Source organism: Misgurnus anguillicaudatus, chromosome 21, assembly GCF_027580225.2.
Source record: "Misgurnus anguillicaudatus chromosome 21, ASM2758022v2, whole genome shotgun sequence".
Taxonomy (NCBI): domain Eukaryota; kingdom Metazoa; phylum Chordata; class Actinopteri; order Cypriniformes; family Cobitidae; genus Misgurnus; species Misgurnus anguillicaudatus.
In genome coordinates, this window is record NC_073357.2 from 7,854,220 (window position 1) to 7,874,665 (window position 20,446).

General features: G+C 38.8%; 1 protein-coding gene across 1 annotated transcript in view; it reads right to left on the reverse strand.

Annotated features, from left to right (window-relative positions):
• Positions 1-20,446, reverse strand: part of kif7 (kinesin family member 7) — a 39,547-nt gene that overhangs the window by 8,535 nt on the left and 10,566 nt on the right. The window contains exons 7-15 of the mRNA XM_055185251.2: positions 16,774-16,971; positions 16,392-16,543; positions 16,175-16,305; positions 14,663-14,824; positions 6,263-6,465; positions 5,627-5,824; positions 3,479-3,604; positions 2,384-2,560; positions 2,083-2,298 (exon numbers count right to left, since the gene is read on the reverse strand). Coding sequence (XP_055041226.2) covers positions 2,083-2,298; positions 2,384-2,560; positions 3,479-3,604; positions 5,627-5,824; positions 6,263-6,465; positions 14,663-14,824; positions 16,175-16,305; positions 16,392-16,543; positions 16,774-16,971 — 1,563 coding nt within the window. The remainder of the gene's footprint in view (positions 1-2,082; positions 2,299-2,383; positions 2,561-3,478; positions 3,605-5,626; positions 5,825-6,262; positions 6,466-14,662; positions 14,825-16,174; positions 16,306-16,391; positions 16,544-16,773; positions 16,972-20,446) is intronic.

Sequence of the window (20,446 nt, forward strand, 5' to 3'; positions counted from 1 at the left end):
ACAAATCTCCATCAACAGCAAGATGCTATCCTATCAATATGGGCCAACATTTCTAAAGAATGCTTTCAGCACCTTGTTGAATCAATGCCACGTAGAATTAAGGCAGTTCTGAGGGCGAAAAGGGGTCAAACACAGTATTAGTATGTTGTTCCTAATAATCCTTTAGGTGAGTGCATGTTTTGATTATTGTCCTTTACAAAAATGCAATTATTTTAGTTTTTAGCTCAAAATTTGGTATTTTTGAAGAAACCTACCTATATTTGAGAGGGGATAAAAGAGAACAAATGAAGATATTTTTTTTGTTTGAAAGCAGTCTGTTCTTTCATTTGATATATTGTATGTTTAAAGAGGAACAATGGGGAAAGAGTTAAAGGCGCTCTAAGCGAATTCACGCGTTTTAGACCATAAAACATTTTTTGTTACATACAGCAAACATCTCCTCACTATCTGCTTGCTGCCTGTCCGCTGATCAAACTGTAAAAAACGCGATCTCTGTAGACTAGGGTTGTGCCGATAGACGATAGTATCGACGATCTTCAGACATATCGCCAATGGCAGGTTTTCATGTCAATAGTCATGATGATAGTTGGCGAATGGTTACTATTATTATCATCATAATTTTATATTAAAACCGACAATGCATGCTTTTCCTCACATGAGGGTTTGTGGGCTTCACTTTACGCGGAGAGCTTGTAAAGAGAGAATTCCTTGTTACACGTACCTGCACTTAATGCGCGCGTCTTGGTCTCCTTCTACCACTAAATCCAGCGCGCCGCGTCATGAGAAGCTGCGCTTCTCTCTGTCTCACGTGCACGCGCTCTCGCGTCTGTCCGCAGTCTAAACATAAACTAAAGTAGTAATCCTTATTTGTTCAGTTTAATGCGTTTCATGCGAGCTGATGCAAACTTTACTTTTTGTTTAAAATATGACCCGCTGCATATTAGCGCCTCTCTCTCACTCTCGCGTACGTGCAGAGAGCTGCGCTCTGTCCGAAGTCAGATCACTAGGTATTAATCCTGTTTATGATATGCATTTCAATGAGTTGTAGCAACACGTCCCTCGTGTTTAATATATGATTGTGTTTAAAATATGATCGCGTTCCGCTGGACCGATGCGTTTAAAAAGGCACCTCATGAGAGCACCACTGCTTGACACGTGTAGTCTTCTGCAACAGCACTAAATAAATGCATTGAATAGTTTGTATGTGCGCGCACGTGTGTGTGCGTGCGCAGATGCATGTTTTTACAGTTATTAAGTAATCATGATAGGGTTTTAATGACGCGCTCGCTTTAATGGCATCAGTTTTAAGAAGGTTGCGGTCATGACGGTGTTACGGTCTTGTTTTTTTTGTCCACCCATCAAGTGACTTGTTATAATGAGTAAAAATTAACAAATAAAAAAAGAGTAAACTACTGCCACGCCCCCGATAATATCGTGTATCGCCGATCTCACAGGCTGACGATAGAACGATCTGAAAATAGGGCATATCGCCCAACACTACTGTAGACAGCCCAGGCTCTACAAACTTCAATATAAACACAGTGGCCAAACCTGCACCATGAAACAAAACAAAGTTTTCCAGCCAATAAACGCCAAGAAGGATTTGGGGGTTGGGTTTGGGCGCGTTCATGAAAGCACGGAAGGGAGAGGGAGGAGTTAACTACGCTCAGTTTGTTTGAAAACACATTTCAAAAATCAACACACCGATTCGCTTAGAACGGCTTTAAAGTTTGTAAAAAACAGTACAGATGAAGTGAAAAAGTATTAAATGAACATTCGATAGCAGTATGCCATAATCTGCGTTGACACAATTTTTATTTAAAAGCTTACATTTTTTTAATTTTCTAATAATTAATGGAGATTGAATATTCGAATACTCGACTAGTAATTTCTAATCCTGATCTGTTTAAAAATGCCTTGGTCAATTTTCATTTTTGGGTGAACTATTGCTGAAAAGCCTAAATATTTTGATAACTGTATAAGCAACATTTCAAAATTTTGTAGCGCACAAACAAACATTGCTTTGTTGCATGTACGCAATGTTGATCTCTCAAATACAATAAACACCAGTGGGATTTCTACCTCAGGAGACAGCAGGTTTCCCTGTCTCAGTTTATCGTCCAGCTCCACCCTCTGTTTGAGAAGCAGCTCCTTTTCTTGTCTGAGGTTAGAGATCTCTTGTCTGATCTGCTGGGAGTCTTGAGCGCTGCTGCTCCTCAGGAGACCATTCCTCTCGATGAGCTCCCGTTCCAAAGATTCAATTCGGTTTGACAGGGTCGCCAGATCTTTACTGAGAGCCTGCAGAGCAACAAAATCACAAGGTTATCAAACGAAATGGGTGTAAGTCATGGCAGGGCAGCAAAGTGAGAAAGTTAATGCAGACCTGACTCGATCGAAGCTTTTTGGATTCCAGTCCGCTGCGTTCCATCAGCAAAGCCTCCTTCTTGGCCAAGATCTCCTCTCTCTTGGTCAGCTCTCCTTCCAAGTCCTCTAGACCTCGCCGTTGATCCAAAACCTTCTCCATTTCTTCGTCAAGCCAGCGTTTCTGTTCCTCTATCTTCTGCTCGATGACATATAAATACTTTTACATTTTAATGAAACAACCATTTTAATATCTGAAATTGCCATAAACGATCATGAAGAAATGATAACAACATTCTTTCAAACATCTGTTAGTGTATGAAACACCAATATTATTGAAGGAATAGTCTACTCATTTTCAATATTAAAATATGTTATTACCTTAACTAAGAATTGTTGATACATCCCTCTATCATCTGTGTGCGTGCACGTAAGCGCTGGAGCGCGCTGCGACGCTACGATAGCATTTAGCTTAGCCCCATTCATTCAATGGTACCAGTAGAGATAAAGTTAGAAGTGACCAAACACATCAACGTTTTTCCTATTTAAGACGAGTAGTTATACGAGCAAGTTTGGTGGTACAAAATAAAACGTAGCGCTTTTCTAAGCGGATTTAAAAGAGGAGCTACATTTTATGGCGTAATAGCACTTTTGGGAGTACTTCGACTCGGCGCAGTAACACCCTCCCTCTCCCATTATGAGAGTGAGAAGGGGAGCGGACTTTTCAGGCGAGTCAAAGTACTCACAAAAGTGCTATTACGCCATAAAATATATTTCCTCTTTTAAATCCGCTTAGAAAAGCGCTACGTTTTATTTTGTACCACCAAACTTGCTCGTATAACTACTCGTCTTAAATAGGAAAAACGTTGATGTGTTTGGTCACTTCTAACTTTATCTCTAAATGGTACCATTGAATGAATGGGGCTAAGCTAAATGCTATCGAAGCGTCGCAGCGCGCTCCAGCGCTTACCTACATGCACACAGATGATAGAGGGATGTATCAACAATTCTTAGTTAAGGTAATAACATATTTTAATATTGAAAATGAGTAGACTATTCCTTTAAAGTAAACAGAGATCTATAAACAGGGAAATAGCTCTCTTGTCCGAAAACCTACCTGCTGTTCCTCTAATGAAATAACAGAGCCGTTACTTCCGCTCCTCCTCTGCCTCTGGAATGCAGCGATTTCCTCCGTCTTTATCCTCAAGATCTTCTGCTGCTGTTCGTTCTTGAGCTCCAGCTCCTGTTGAAAGATAATGAGATGGTCGGACACAAAATCTACTACTGTAAAAAAATAGGTGTAACTGAGAAACTTAAGTTGCATAAAGAATTACTCCACTTTCATAGAAAAAATTCAGATAACTTACTCACCCCCATGCCATCCAAGATGATTATGTCTTTCTTTCTTCAGTCGAGAAGAAGTAAAATATTTGGAGGAAAACATTCCAGGATTTTTCTCCATATAGTGGACCTCAACAGTTTGCAGTTTCATTGCAGCTTCAAATGGCTCTAAACTAGAGCTCCAGAGGTCCAATCCGTGCAGGTTGGGTCTAAAATTTTACATGTGCCTCAGACATGGGTCAGGTATAACATTAGCGGCATCTGGTCTCAGGTAATTTAAAATGAATGTGTTTTGTCAAATGGACCAGAGAAGACCCAAACTAACTTGTGACATTGTGTGGCTGACGGTAGGTTAATTTTCATTGAGCCAGACCTCTCAATCAATTTTGAAGGCACGTTTTAGCAGTTAGTGGTGTCGTCATCAGATGACAAATGAAAATAAATGGAGCAGCGGGCCAAATTGGTTGCGAGGCCACTGGGTTTTTTTCTGTTCGACTGGAGCGTGCAGGGCTACAGACTGCACACGTCTGTGCCATTTACATTTAGGTTAAAAAAATGCCACTGGGTCGGTCGGACTCAAGTCAAATTTTCTCAGGTTTGTCTCGGGTCGGGTCTTTCTTTTCTTTAAAAAAAAAATTATGCATGTCAGGTTCAGTTAAAATGTGATTCAGGTCGGGTACATTTCTTTGACCTTTACTCTAAATAATCCCAACCGAGGCATAAGGGTCTTTTCTAGCAGAGCAATCGTCATTTTCCCTTCAAAAAAAGTACTTTTAAAGGAAAACACCACCGGCTTTCAATATTTTACTATGTTCTTAGCTCAACTTAGATGAATTAATACATACCTATCTTTTTTTAATGCGTGCACTTTTAATCTTTGTACAGCACGTTGTGAATGTGTTAGCATTTAGCCAAGCCCCATTCACTCCTTAGGATCCAAACAGGGATGAGTATAAAAGCCACCAAACACTTCCATGTTTTCCCTATTTAAAGACTGTTACATGAGTAGTTACACGAGTAAGTATTGTGGCACATTCTTAACACGTTTCTCGTCTTCTATAGATGTTCTCCCGTTCTCTCTTTCCCTCATCTAATTAAACCCATGCGGGCGCGTCTTCTCGCGGTTCAGGGTGAGATGTGTTGACTTTACCCAGGCTGTGTAGATTCAATTGAGTGCATGTTGACATAAAACTTTTGACGCGTAATGCAAATGTGCATAAAAACCTGATCGTGCATTCCATATTTTTGTCATGGGTGCCTGCACATGCGCGAGAACTTCGTTTGTTGCCACTGACTGGACAGGGCGGAGTCACGTAACCTCACACGTGGTAGTATGTTTTAAAGGGAGTATTAACAGGATTAAAAAACGAAAATAAATGACAGGATAAAATAAGGTTTCTGAATTTCGGTTTTGATTACTTTTCAATTAATCGGCCAGCCCTATTCCACATACAACAATGTCTGAACGGTCCTCTTTCTCCACACTTGTAAACACTGGAGCGGTAGTTTCACATACATCATGAGTGACCTTCCAATTTTTTTAAACAAAATTGCTTTGCTATACAAGATCCTTATGCTTCAGGTAGGATCGTTTAGAGCCCTTTGAAGCTGCACTGAAACTGAAAACCGTTTAGGACTAAAGTCCACTATATGGAGAAAAATCCTGGAATGTTTTCCTCAGAAAACTAAATTTCTTCTCAACTGAAGAAAGAAAAACATAAACATCTTGGATGACATGGGAGTGAGTAAATTATCAGAATTTTTTTATGAAAGTGGAGTAATCCTTTAAAAAAGCAAAGATGAAGGCACCCTCAGGTATGTTAGCAAAAAAACAGGAATCTGTTTAGATGGCACACTCCTCCAATAATCTGACCTCCATTTAAAAAAAAATGTTGGTGCTACAAGTGGCATTAAGTGGGCTCACCTTGACTCTGTGTTTTCCCTTCTGCATCTCACTTTCCAGTCGTCTCTTCTGCTGGCTCTCCTCTCGCAAACGTCTCTGGAGCAGGTCCTGCTGCTGTCTCATGTTCTGCACATTTCTCTCCAGTTCCTGCACGCGCCTCTCGCTCTGCGCAGACAGACAGGCGAGTTGAGCGGTGTCCCGCTGCTTCTGCTTTAACACCTAAAATAAAACACATGAACATTTACAAGAATCATGCATGGTCGAGAGAAGAATTTTAAAGAGATAGTTCACCCAAAAACATTTTCTCATTCTCATGTTGTGCTAAACCTGTATGAATTTCTTTTTTCGACACAAAAGCAGCAGCCCACAGCTGATTGTACCCATTGACTTCCATAGTAGGAAAAACAAATACGATGGAATTCAACTGTGAGCTTACCATAATTTATCAAAATATCTTCTTCATCATTTATTACAATACTTCAATAGTATTTGATCTCACAGGCTGACGATAGGATAATCTCACTATGGGGCATATCCCACAACACTAACTTGTACAGAACACTTGTACATAAAGATGTGACAACCTTACAGAAATACAGAAATGTTCCAATTTCCATAATGATGCCTCAGAGGAAGCCGAGGCTGTCAGACACAGACCTGAACTTTGCTCTGTGCGGCTGCGATCTTCCTCCTGCACTCCTGGGCTTTGGAGCGGTCAGCGGCGTCACGGCTGCCGTGGACCTCCAGGTCTTGCAGCTGCTTCTGGGCCTCGGTGAGCTCGGCACGAGCCTGTTCTGCCTCAGCCTCCAGCTCTGAGATCTTACGACTGTACTGCCTGTTCATAGCCTGAGCATCTTTACCTAGAGAGAGAGAGAGAGAGAGAGAGAGAGAGAGAGAGAGAGAGAGAGAGAGAGAGAGAGAGAGAGAGAGAGAGAGAGAAAAAATAATTAATACAGAGTAATAAAAAGCAGTATATTTTTAAATTGATGCTACTCCACCAATTTGTTTTATTGGGATATCAATACAATTCTATTTAAGCAGCTAAATCAAATCATCACTAATTCTACCAATACCTCACAAATATATCAGCAGTTAAAACTATATAAAAAGTATATATAAGTCATAACAGAGAATTGTTTCTAACCACATTATAAATGTTGAAAATGTATTGCTAAAACACATTGCTATGTAGTACTTAAGGTGTTACACGGTAAACAGTTTTTCCCACATTTCTGTGTTCAGGACTATTTGGGTGGGTAGGGCTGTGTTGAAAAAAATCGATTCACCGATTCTGAATCGCTTTTCACGTTAATTTCTAAAGATCGATCCGTAACTCTGAGAATCGATTTAATAATTAATAACTTAAACTTGCCGCGTCATTGAATTCACGCATGCTCGCGAGGTGGAAGGACATTAAAACAACGAACATAGCGGTCAGTAACATTAAGCAAGCGGTTGTTTTGAAAACTCTAGAAACACTCAAAGCTGCGATCTATATGTAAAATAATCCACTCATAACAAATGAACGAGTTATTTGTGTAATTTTTATAATAAGCGCCATGCAGTGAATCCACCGCGGGTCTCCAGCGAAACTCTCTCTCTCTCCCTCCTTCTGTGCTCATGCAGCCGGTCTCTGAAGGGCAGAGGTTTCTTGAGGCGCGCGCAACGGGTCGCCAAATAAAGAGTTCTTCTTACACATAATGCTAATAGTTGTAAAGTTTTCTGAACTTTAAGCAAGCTAAGACAAAACTCGCGTTTATATCAGTGACACGTGCGCTGCTGGAGCGATGTCGTTTGACGCCTAATTTGCTTATAGACCCCTTCAAGGTTTGTAAACATTGAATGACTATCGGGTGCGCGCGCAGCATGGGGTCAAACTGTTTATACAATCGAGGCTTTATAATTTAATCTAACAGGGCAAAAAAATTATGACTTACCTTAAATTAAGTGAGCACTACAAACACAAGCCTCTTTGATATTTGCATTGTCCCAGTCTGCACGTTAATTGCTTGCAGCCGCAGATGTTGTATTTTTTTGTTTTTGAGATTCTGCATGAATCGCGAAAACTTAACGGAAGACCTGGTGCGATTTTCACAGCCCACGACGTAAGTAGGCATTTTTAACGATACAGCATAATAAGCAACTCAATCTGCTGTAATTACTTTTCTGACCCCGACATGCGCAGTGGGAACCGCCTGTGACGTGAACCGTGAAGGGGTCTATAGTATAAACATCTTTGATCAGAAAGACGAGAAAGAGACGCAAATGCTAATGTGCAATAGCAAGTAAAGAGCGTCAAGACCTTAAAACAGACTTCATCACATCATAGCACCCGTCATAATATCTATATAGAGATCTCAGTCTCTCATATACAGGTATTTATCCTGTCTGTAGGTTTGTGCATAAATTTATACCTGTTCATTTTACATACTGCCTATTTTTAATGTAATCTATGCATAAATACAAAATACAATGCATAATATAGCTTCAATAGTCTATAAAATTAATAACTCAATTAAAAACAAGATTCTGTGTATCAAGACTTAATCTGTTGTTATCCTCTGGGCATTTTCACTTTAACATTATTTACTTTAAATTGTCCATATTTTAAAACTGTGGTGAGCAGTTAAACGCTATAGTGAGTGGCAAATAACTGCACATTTTTATAATCCAAAAAACTGAAAAACATGTATACCATGAAATATACTGTTACCGTGAAATAAAATGACTCATGGAATAGATTTTTGGTCATTCCGTGCACCCCTATCTGGCACCATTTCTGGCTTTTTTCAAAAACACTTATCATCTAAATCTCGAAGATCGGATCAGATCGGATCGAATAGAACAATGATAATCGATTCAAAATCTTGAGAATCGGAATCGAATCGATTCTTGAAATTTGAATCGAAACCCAGCCCTATGGGTGGGGCTAAAACGGTGGCTCCAGTGCATCATCGAGACACTGTTTTAACCCCACCCAAATGGCCCCGTTCCTAATACAATCGCGAGCATTCATATTAAGCCGAAAGTATACAAGGGACGTCCGCGTATGCGGACCGTCCGCGTATGCGGACCGTCCGCGTGCAGCCCAAAATTTAAGACCGCGCGGACAGTGCGCGTACAGTCCGCGTACAACAGCGCATGCGCGTGAAAATATTTAGACACGACACTCCACTATAAACAATTATACAAAGGAAATAGACAGCATTTGCACACCCTATCGTTTTTCTTCTTTTACTTCTTTCATGAACAGAAAGCTGTGGAGCATGTTTGTTACCATAATGTTTGATTCCTGTTCGTTGTTGTCTTGTTGTTTGTTCTAAACTGTGTTTGCAATGGTGGATCAGTTACTTTTCTTCACCTATCCTAATGTTTTAAAGCAACACTATGTAGTTTTTTACCTTTAAATAATGTCTCTAAAATTATTTCAGTGATAGAACAACTTTTAACTGGACAAATTGTACTGTTGCTGCAACCTGAGCAGCCTCCTAGCTGCTACAAGCACACTCTGAAAGTGGAGGTGGAGAGTAGAGCACACAGCCCTGCCCCTCCCCCTGCCTGCAGAAGAGTGTCTGATACCAGGCACTGTTGCGCTTTTCAACCACATGGGGGAGCTGTAAGTCATTTTTACATGGAAACTACATAGTGTTGCTTTAATGTACTGTAAATGTCGCCAAATCACTGCTGCTCTGACGGCCTGTTAGACTAATAATTTGAATAAGAAATCATTTGTATTGCGTATAGTGTCGAACGCAGCCATCCGCGTGTAGCCGCGGGGAGTATACTTGGAAAGCTGCGCGGACGTGTGCGCGCGCGAGCCGGATGCCGAAAAAAGGTATACCCCGGCCTTTAGGTTGTGGCCAGGGTTTAATTTGAGAAGGAACACGCTGGAACATGTTCCGACACCTCCGACGTTGGATCCGGAACCTTTTTTATTGGATCCGGCATCTTCTATGTCACAATGGAAAATGATTCGCCTAAATTAAAAAATTTAATTACTATTTGTGTAGTGTTTAATGTTTTTATTAGGGATGCACGATATATCGGCCGATAACTGCTTATTTTTAATATTATCGGTTATCGGTCTGATAGCAAAATTAGGCCAATAAATGAAAGCCGATAAATGATGGATTATTTTGGTTTGTTGAACCACTTCACTTGCTTATTGCTGGCCATGTGAAGTTTTGATTGGTGCTTTCTGTGACATAGCACAAAGATGACACGTGTTGCGGGCTTAAGAAGAGTATGCTAGTCTAGCGCAAAGACAAGATGTCCGTGGTCTGGGAGTTTTTCATTGTGAAAATAATATGAATATTTATCGACCTATTTATATATATACAGTCTTGTTCAAAATAATAGCAGTACAATGTGACTAACCAGAATAATCAAGGTTTTTAGTATATTTTTTATTGCTACGTGGCAAACAAGTTACCAGTAGGTTCAGTAGATTCTCCGAAAACAAACAAGACCCAGCATTCATGATATGCACGCTCTTAAGGCTGTGCAATTGGGCAATTAGTTGAAAGGGGTGTGTTCAAAAAAATAGCAGTGTCTACCTTTCACTGTACAAACTCAAAACTATTTTGTACAAACATTTTTTTTTCTGGGATTTAGCAATGCTGTGAATCACTAAACTAATATTTAGTTGTATGACCACAGTTTTTTAAAACTGCTTGACATCTGTGTGGCATAGAGTCAACCAACTTGTGGCACCTCTCAGCTGTTATTCCACTCCATGATTCTTTAACAACATTCCACAATTCATTCACATTTCTTGGTTTTACAGCATTTTTGATATCACCCCACAAGTTCTCAATTGGATTAGGGTCTGGAGATTGGGCTGGGCACTCCATAACATTAATTTTGTTGGTTTGGAACCAAGACTTTGCCCGTTTACTAGTGTGTTTTGGATCATTGTCTTGTTGAAACAACCATTTCAAGGGCATGTCCTCTTCAGCATAGGGCAACATGACCTCTTCATGTATTTTAACATATGCAAACTGATCCATGATCCCTGGTATGCGATAAATAGGCCCAACACCATAGTAGGAGAAACATGCCCATATCATGATGCTTGCACCTCCATGCTTCACTGTCTTCACTGTGTACTGTGGCTTGAATTCAGAGTTTGGGGGTCGTCTCACAAACTACCTGTGGCCCTTGCCCAAAAAGAACAATTTTACTCTCATCAGTCCACAAAATGTTCCTCCATTTCTCTTTAGGCCAGTTGATGTGTTCTTTGGCAAATTGTAACCTCTTCTGCACATGCCTTTTTTTTAACAGAGGGACTTTGCGGGGGATTCTTGAAAATAGATTAGCTTCACACAGACGTCTTCTAACTGTCACAGTACTTACAGGTAACTCCAGACTGTCTTTGATCATCCTGGAGGTGATCATTGGCTGAGCCTTTGCCATTCTGGTTATTCTTCTATCCATTTTGATGGTTGTCTTCTGTTTTCTTCCACGTCTCTCTGGTTTTGCTCTCCATTTTAAGGCATTGGAGATCATTTTAGCTGAACAGCCTATCATTTTTTGCACCTCTTTATAGGTTTTCCCCTCTCCAATCAACTTTTTAATCAAAGTACGCTGTTCTTCTGAACAATGTCTTGAACGACCCGTTTTCTCAGCTTTCAAATGCATGTTCAACAAGTGTTGGCTTCATCCTTAAATAGGGGCCACCTGATTCACACCTGTTTCTTCACAAAATTGATGACCTCAGTGATTGAATGCCACACTGCTATTTTTTTGAACACACCCCTTTCAACTAATTGCCCAATTGCACAGCCTTAAGAGCGTGCATATCATGAATGCTGGGTCTTGTTTGTTTTCTGAGAATCTACTGAACCTACTGGTAACTTGTTTGCCACGTAGCAATAAAAAATATACTAAAAACCTTGATTATTCTGGTTAGTCACATTGTACTGCTATTATTTTGAACAATACTGTATATATATATATATATATATATATATATATGTTATCGGCCCCCAAATATAAAGAGTTATCGGCCAAAATTTCCATATCGGTGCATCCCTAGTTTTTATCTGTTTTGTTCGACTTTATTCCCCATTAAAGTTCAACAAAAATGTGCATTTACATGAGGTGAATAGGATAATTGCTGTTTGTGAAAACAACTGATGCAGTGTATTTATTTATTATTTTTACATTTCAAACCCATGCAGTGCATGTTCGGAAAATAAAAAAGTCATTGCCTTGATGTAGGCAACACACGTGTTGTTTATTTATTTATTTATTGAACAAATTTAAAGCCGCACCTGCCCGCCATCTGCTGAATGTTTTAATGCTTGCTAATGCTTTGCTGAAGAAAGCTGTGAGAAAGCCCTGTCTGTTGTAGAAAGTATACAGATCCATCCAATGCAACAAATATATTTAATGACTAATGTACGCACAGGCCTATGCTGAGTTTTATTCATTTATGAAAAGCAAGTGAACATGACGCGCCGGTGCCTCCATGTCACGGTTATTATATTGTCTGCTATATTTGCTTTTTATTTATTAAATACATGCAATTAGTTGATGCAATGTTTAAGATACAATTTATACAAAACGAAATTCAGTATAAAGCCATGTTATTTTTTATTTGCTAAATGAAATAAAAGAGGGATCACTAGGAAAAGTGTTTTAAACTTCTTATGAACCTTCATTTTTTGGCCTCCAGTTCTTTTCAGTGTCCTATGGCTTCTTAGGCTGGGATTTCAAACCACAAATTTTCAGCAGAGATGTCCATGGTTATATGCGACTGATTTGCGCTGCTCTTAGTAGACTGTAGGGGGGTGATTCTCACGAAACCATTGAAACACCACGGCACTAATGATTTTAGCTTTAAAATGTGTAAAATAGTAACATTAAAAAGCATCAGAATTAACACAATACTGTGTTCTACCTTGCACAATGTGTGATTTCAACATAAGAATTTATAATTGTAAATTTGATCTCAGTTTCTGCTGAAATTCTTATTACCGCAATGTTTCCGGCTGTGTTTGAACATGCGTTATGTTGTAATTTAATCAAATTAACACAAAATTATTAAGAAAAAAAATAAATGGATGTTTTGCTAGACTACTTTAGATGACAGAAAAATATTTACTGAATATTCATGTATAATAATAATGAGGGAAAAATTAGGAAAATGATGTGTCCATGCCTGATGTTCTCATCCTCCGCAACACTTTTTGAGAACAGTTTAAGCACACATACAGAATTTTAATAAAGTTTGATTTTGAGTGACCAAGCACATGGACCAGTTACTTCAAGATGGCTACCAGGTAAGATCCTTTTTTTTACAGTTAATTTGAAATATTGTCTTGTCAGAATGCTTACACGACATTTTGATTATCATTACCGCAACAGATGCTTATTAAATGTTAATTTAATTAATAGAAGCATAATACTTTAATTTTAAATGCATGTGCAGAATCTCCAAATTATGTTCTTTCAGGTTTGTCATGTCATTTTGAAAATATGTCAGTGTTGATGTTTTCTGACTGTTGCGGTAATGAGATTTCAGTGTTTCCCATACATTGATTTATTTGTGGTGGCCCACCACAGAATCAACACTGGCCCCCACAAATAGAATTTTCATGATTCCCATTTACATTTTTATTTCACTATTTAAAACAGCTTAATTCGGCTTAAAATATAATGTGATATATAATACAGATCAAATACAGATACAGATCAAAGAGTAAAAGTGAAACATATTTCAGGTGCCAACACTAGATCAAATGCAAACACGACATGATGACGTCACATATATGCTAATTGGCGTGTGATGTCATCACCACCACAGTCTCTCAAAATCCTGTGGGAAACACTGGATTTTTAGGACTAATTTTTTAAATTGTTACAAAAAGTGTTAAATGATAAGTAAAAGTTTTTTAATTAATGTTCCCATTTACTCCAGACTTTGTTTTTCAATGTCTGGTGGGAAAAAAAGTAAATTTAAGCAATTTTTACATTTTCATGCTTGACATGTTTAAAACCAAGTTTTCGTGAGAATCACCCACGGATGCTCATATCAGTTAATTTTCTCGACCGACAACCGTAGCTTCTAAACCGAACATTAACCGTTAACTTATAAGATTTTAATATGAAATTGTCTTGAGTAAAAATACAGTTGACGGTTGTCTGTGAACTAGTAATTTGAACGGGAAAACAGCAGCGACAGATCAACTACAGAACCAGGATTCATACATTATTAGATATTCACGCAACATTACCTTATTAAAAAGCACGCGATCGGTCCAGTGGATTAATATCCAAAAAGGGCAGATTGTCTCTGTTTCATCTACCACAGTGGTCATTTCTAAAGCAGGACGCATTTCAGAAAGTTTTGGTTTTGCGTCGTCTTTCTCCGTTTGTGCAAAAAGAGCTAGATGTTTATGGTTAGGGTCAGAGGCCATCAGCGAACGTCTGTCCGGATGTGCGCGTGACGGACCGCGTCATCTTGCGCTTCAGCTTCCAAACACGTACATAAATGATTTCTTATACAAATGATTACTTTATCAGACCGTCAGGGCAGCAATAATTTGTGTCATTTACAGGAAATGATTCACAAATTAAAGATAGAAAAGTGGTGAAATGTCTGTCGGCTCATGACGACAGGCACCATATATTAACAAATATTTTTTATTTTAACTAATAATGTTAATCGGTCATAAATTCTTACCTTTGGTTAACGGTTAAACGGTCAATGTGAACATCCCTAGTAGACTGCGTTGTTCATTATGAAAATCAGCTTTTGCGCCCGTGTCACTTATTTTGTGCCTTTTTAGTAAATAACCTGTAGATATTACCACTCCCATAGGCGTTTTTTGGAATTGCGCTCTCGAGTTAACTTGCCCTGTTTAGTAAATCTGGCACTTAATATCTGACTGTACACTGGCCAGTTTTTATCAGAATCAAAAGTCTGAACCTGTATTTTCCAGATCTTGTTTTAGACCTTTTTAACCACAGTTTTTTCTCTCTCGCTGCTGTCTTCGTCAATAAACGTGATGATGAAAACAAAATACATACCAAAACACCCAATGGACTGACCTGTTTTGACCAGCTCTTTAATAAGCTCCTCTTTCATACGAATGGTTATGGATAGTTCTCGGATCTTCTGCTGGGCTTGAAGCAGCCCTCGCTCAGAGTAAAGGTCCCCTCCAAAGCCTCTCACGCTCTCCAAGGTCGAGCTCTCACCAACGCTGCTGTTAGCTGGAACAGAATCAAAGTTAACATTTACAACATCAATCACAGGTGATTCTTCAAAAATAACCAGCAGAGACACAACACCAGTCATATTTGGTACACGTGTGTTTCTCCTTTCAACACTTGTGATCGGATTTCTAACTTAAAGGATTAGTCCATTTTCTTAAAAGAAAAATCCAGATAATTTACTCACCACCATGTCATCCAAAATGTTGATGTCTTTCTTTGTTCAGTCGAGAAGAAATTATGTTTTTTGAGGAAAACATTGTAGGATTTTTCTAATTTTAATGGACTTTAATAGACACCAACAATTAATACTTAACTCAACACTTAACAGTTTTTTTCAACTGAGTTTCAAAGGACTATAAACAATCCCAAACGAGGCATAAGGGTCTTATCTAGCGAAAAGATTGTCATTTTTGACAATAAAAATAACAAATATACACTTTTAAAGCACAACTTCTCGTCATGTAGATCCGGTCGTGATGCGCCAGCTGACCCCACGCAATAAGTCATGAAATCAAGAGGTCACAGAAGTCGAACGCAAAACTCCGCCCCAGTGTTTACAAGTGTCTTGAAAGAGGACCGTTCCTACGTTGTTGTATGTCAACTGATACAATTTAATGTCTTTGTGGCAGTTTATTGTTTAAAATGGTCCGCAAATGTGCGTTTTATATATGTAACACGTGACCTCTCTACGTCACTATGCATTTACGTTAGGTCGCGCTTGACCGGACCTAGACGAAAAGTTGTGGTTTAAAAGTACATCTTTTTTATTTTTCTTGTCAAAAATGACAAACGTTTCGCTAGATAAGACCCTTATGCCTCGTTTGGGATCGTTTATAGACCTTTGAAACTCCGCTGAAAAAACTGTTAAGTGTTGAGTCAAGCACCAAATGTTGGGCTCTATTAAAGTCCATTAAAACTAGAAAAATCCTGCAATGTTTTCCTCAAAAAACACAATTTCCTCTCGACTGAACAAAGAAAGACATCAACACCCTGGATGACATGGTGGTGAGCAAACCATCTGGACTTTTCTTTCAAGAAAATTGACTAATCCTTTAACTGCAGGCTATAATTATATAATTATTATGTTGCATACTAAATAATCATGATACTGACAGGAAAATGGTTGATAGACTGATAAACAGGTGATCTCTCACAAATATCAAGGATACATATTGGGTATGTGTAAATATTCACAAATAATTTGGATCCCATTCACACTTGTATTTATCTCTGTCTCTTAAGTGATTGAACAGTCCAAGCGTAAACATGCTCCAAATGACCGAACAAGATGGGCCTACTTGTGCCCTTACTAAAAGCACAAATACTCCCAAATGATGTTTAACTCACATGTACGTCTAGTGTACTGCACACCCGGAGGATGGCCGAGCCCAAGCATTTGAGACAAAGGTGCCCTGACCCCAGAAGAAGATCCTTGAAGTACTAAAGCATCTTTCTTTGACCAGGTTACATTGATGGATCTGTCAAGAATCATCACAGTACCAAATAGTTTAGACACTTCTTTTCAACAACAATGCTGGATAAATATTTAAAATGGCATCCGTACTTAAGTTTGTCTCTGCTGCCTTTAATGGGACCATCTTCAGAGTCTCGACTCACTCCTTTCCCGGAGGTGTCAAAGTGATCGTTTTCGAACCCGGTTTGCCACTGTGCGTGGTCTAAAAATGAGTTGTGGTCTACTGACACACCCAGTCCAACCTAAAAGCAGTTCACACAATAATAACAAATTCACAAAGGTTTATTAAAAATCAAATGTGGATCACATCACTGTCTGAATTCGAGCCAACACAGAATTACATGATAACCGTTTTAAAGGGTTTGTTGAATCCCAACAGCTCAGACCCGGTGGCGGCAGGTGAATTGCACCTTTAATTAAAGCTGACGCCCGTTTGAGGATGCTGTGAGATGAATCAAAACGTATCATTTACCTGTCTGTTGAGGCTTCTGCTTACATCTGAGTCGCAGGGAGGAGTCAGACGACCCGATGTGTCTGATGTTTGGAGTAAAGAGTTGATGGGAGCAGTGTGAGGTCTCTGACTTAAGTTCATTAGTCCTGCTCCACCAGGCTGGGCTAATAGACTGTAAAGTTCGGATATCAGATCCTGCTGCTCCTGTAGCTTATCACTCTAGAAACAAGACAATAATATTCCTTATAACCTTCTGAATGTACAAAAGATTCCTCTAAATCCTCTGGCTTTTATGCTGACACCGCTGTTTAACAAGCCACACCGTGTGTTATGTGGAAGTGTAATATTTATGACTAGAGGTTTTGAAGAAACTGTAACATTGGCTTTGCAAAAAAAAAAAAAACTACACCAAAAGGATAATAGCGTTGCAAATTTAGCTCAAATGAAGCTGCCGCTTAGTAGGCGTCATCTAGTTTGGACCACATGCTGGTTTGTATCTACTGTCCAAATTGTTGTAGAAAGACTCCAAACTGGTTTATTTATCATTTTTGTAGGAATGTGGGAATCATGAAGTAACAGGGTTGTGTGCAAACAGCTAAATATTGTGGTTTGGAAGCAAAATTTTTTTTAAACTATAATTAAATATCAATATTTTAGTCAAAATGTGACGCACCTCACAGGGGTCACTGCTAGCCGATGAGTGTACATAGGTTGTACATAATTGTGCAGCATTAGGGGATTTGAACAAGTGAACTTGATATTATCCATATATAATTTCGGACACCGCTACAAATGGCTATCCCTTCAAAGAGTGCACTATTTATTGCATTGGCGTGCATGAGATGGTGCCGGGTGGGGGCAGTTTATGGCATTTTATAATATGGGGGGGCATGAAGGAATGCACCATACACAATGGAGACGCACACCAAAAAGTTTGAGAACCGCTGATTTACTAATGCACAGTTGCACACGGGGGGAGGTGTGAGGTCGTGAATCGGACATGGTGGTTTTTAAGCTACACCTGTTAAAGAGCACCTATTGTCTGATTCATGATTTTACATTTCCTTTGGTGTGTATTATTTAGTACATGTATCATTAACCTAATTTAACCTAGTTTTTTTTTCTGTCACTACTGTTTTGTGCTAAAATGTAGTTTCTGCAAATCTGCATTGCAGCAATGTATAACTGTGAAAAGCACCATAGAATAAACAACAAATTCACAAAAAAATGCAATACACACGGCCACACAAAATGAAGTCTTGAGCACTCAGTGTGCACGACAGCTTACTTCGTGATAGCCTTATTTTTGCCACACACACCAACGCTTTCCTGTTACACCTGTTAAAGAGCACCTATTGTCTGTTTCATGATTTTACATTTCCTTTGGTGTGTAAGTAAACGCTGACGTGAGTTATCGTCTCTAACGTAAATCTCTTTTCTTGGACTACAACAAACACACAAATTGTTGGCAACAGTTTACTTTCTGGGATTGGTGATGTAGTAAAGACAGACATCATCATAATTCCTCCCGCTTCGGACTTACAGCCTGTAAATTAACTCCTGTTAGAAACCGAATCTTTCAAACACAGTAAGGAGCGTCACATTTCTGGCTGACGTCAGAGGTATTCAGACCAATCACAACGTACAGATTAGCTGAGGATCACAATCAGGGAAACAATGCTCTTCAAATATGTGCATTTCATCAAGAGAGTAAAATCTGGAGCTACAAAAATGTACTGTATGTGAAAAATAATGTGTTTTTTAACCATAAACCACGCAAACACATTGTATTACCAATACCAAATACACAAAATAAAGTTTTTTAGCAATGAAAAAGGTGACTCACACTATTTGGTCCAGAATGACCCTGCGTTATTATTCATTTTGAGAGGTTTTTATTTTTACTAAAACTTCAAACAAACCAAAAGAAAAATATTTTCTCAGTCCACATGTAAAATTACATTTATTAAAACAAATCATTAAATTGAATACATGTTTCAAAAGGCAGCTATACTGTTTAAAGCCCGGGATACACTGCACGATTATTAACTGTCCCAGACGAAAGATTGCCAACGTGAAACAATTGTCGCGATTTCTGTGATCGTGGCTCTTCATCGGTGGTCCTATGTCTTACACTGAGAGAGGCCATTTTCCTGCATCCAAAGATAGCCTACGATAGTTTTCTGACAGTGTCAGAAATTCGGCATGATCACCGCACAGTGTGTTTGCTGCTACGACCTGCGCACCGGTATTTGTTTACCATGAGCGCATGCTGGTGACGTTGCGCAACGTGTGACGCTGCTGCCGAAGCTTCCGTGTCATCATCGTACAGTCTACATGCCTCTCCTACCCGAGTTTAAATTATACATGTCGCACAGTGTGACAGTGTGATCTTATAAATCGTGCAGTGTATCCCGGGCTTAAGTCAAAAGCCAGCTAGGTTATTTGTTCATTTTTTTAAACAAGAATTGTAGAAAAAAACTAAATTGAGTTCATGTGACTTTATACATTAATGTTGTAAAATTAATGAATCCATAATAATCGTAATAATCATACAATCGTGATTATTCATCAGGCTATAATTGTACCTAGGGCTGTCAAATACGCGTTTTCTCAATGAATGAATTTGAATGAATTACGGTGAAATGCCGCCACATCCAAAAGCCAGAGGGCGCTCTCGTGCAGAAACTCCAATTGTGCCACAGAAGAAGTAGCATTACAAACGCTATTCCAGGAAATGTCTAGAAGAATATTTATATCTTCATGATAATAAATAATATTTTGAATGATTTTGTTTAACGAGTGTTGCTTTTTTAAACGCACATTATAAACGACTCCGACTCATAATGATTTTAGATTGATAAGGACTTTTTACTGACCAAAACGCCATAGTACATGCACAAGCTGTGCATGAAACAAAAATCGTAGCCTTGCAATTCAGAATTGATTTTAGACAAGTCTTTTTAATGGGACACGCTATTTATCATTAAAGCCCTAATTGTACCAAAATCTATCATCTTTGCATCCCTAACTTACTGTATAAATGTTCAATTACAATTTAACAGACAATCGTTTTTATGGATTTAAACATAACATTTATCATATTCCCGTTTTTATACAGTATCATTAACCTAATTTAACCTAGTTTTTTTTATCTGTCACTACTGTTTTGTGCTAAAATGTAGTTTCTGCTAGTGTTGGGCGATATGCCCTATTTTCAGATCGTCCTATCGTCAGCCTGTGAGATCGGCGATACACGATATTATCGGGGGGCGGGGCAGTAGTTTACTCATTTTTTTATTTGTTAATTTTTTACTCATTATAACAAGTCACTTGATGGGTGGACAAAAAAACAAGAGCAACACCGTCATGACCGCAACCTTCTTAAACCTGATGCCATTAATGCGAGCGTGTCATTAAAACCCTATCATGATTTTAATAACTGTAAAAACATTAATCTGCGCACGCACACACATGTGCGCGCACATACAAACAATTCAATGCATTGGCTTAGTGCTGTTGCAGAAGGCTACACCTGTCAAGCAGTGGTGCTCTCATGAGGTGCCCTTTTAAACGCATTGGTCCAGCGGGACGCTATCATATTTTAAAGACAATCATATATTAAACACGAGGGACGTGTTTCTACAACTCATTGAAATGCATATCATAAACAGGATTAATACCTAGTGATCTG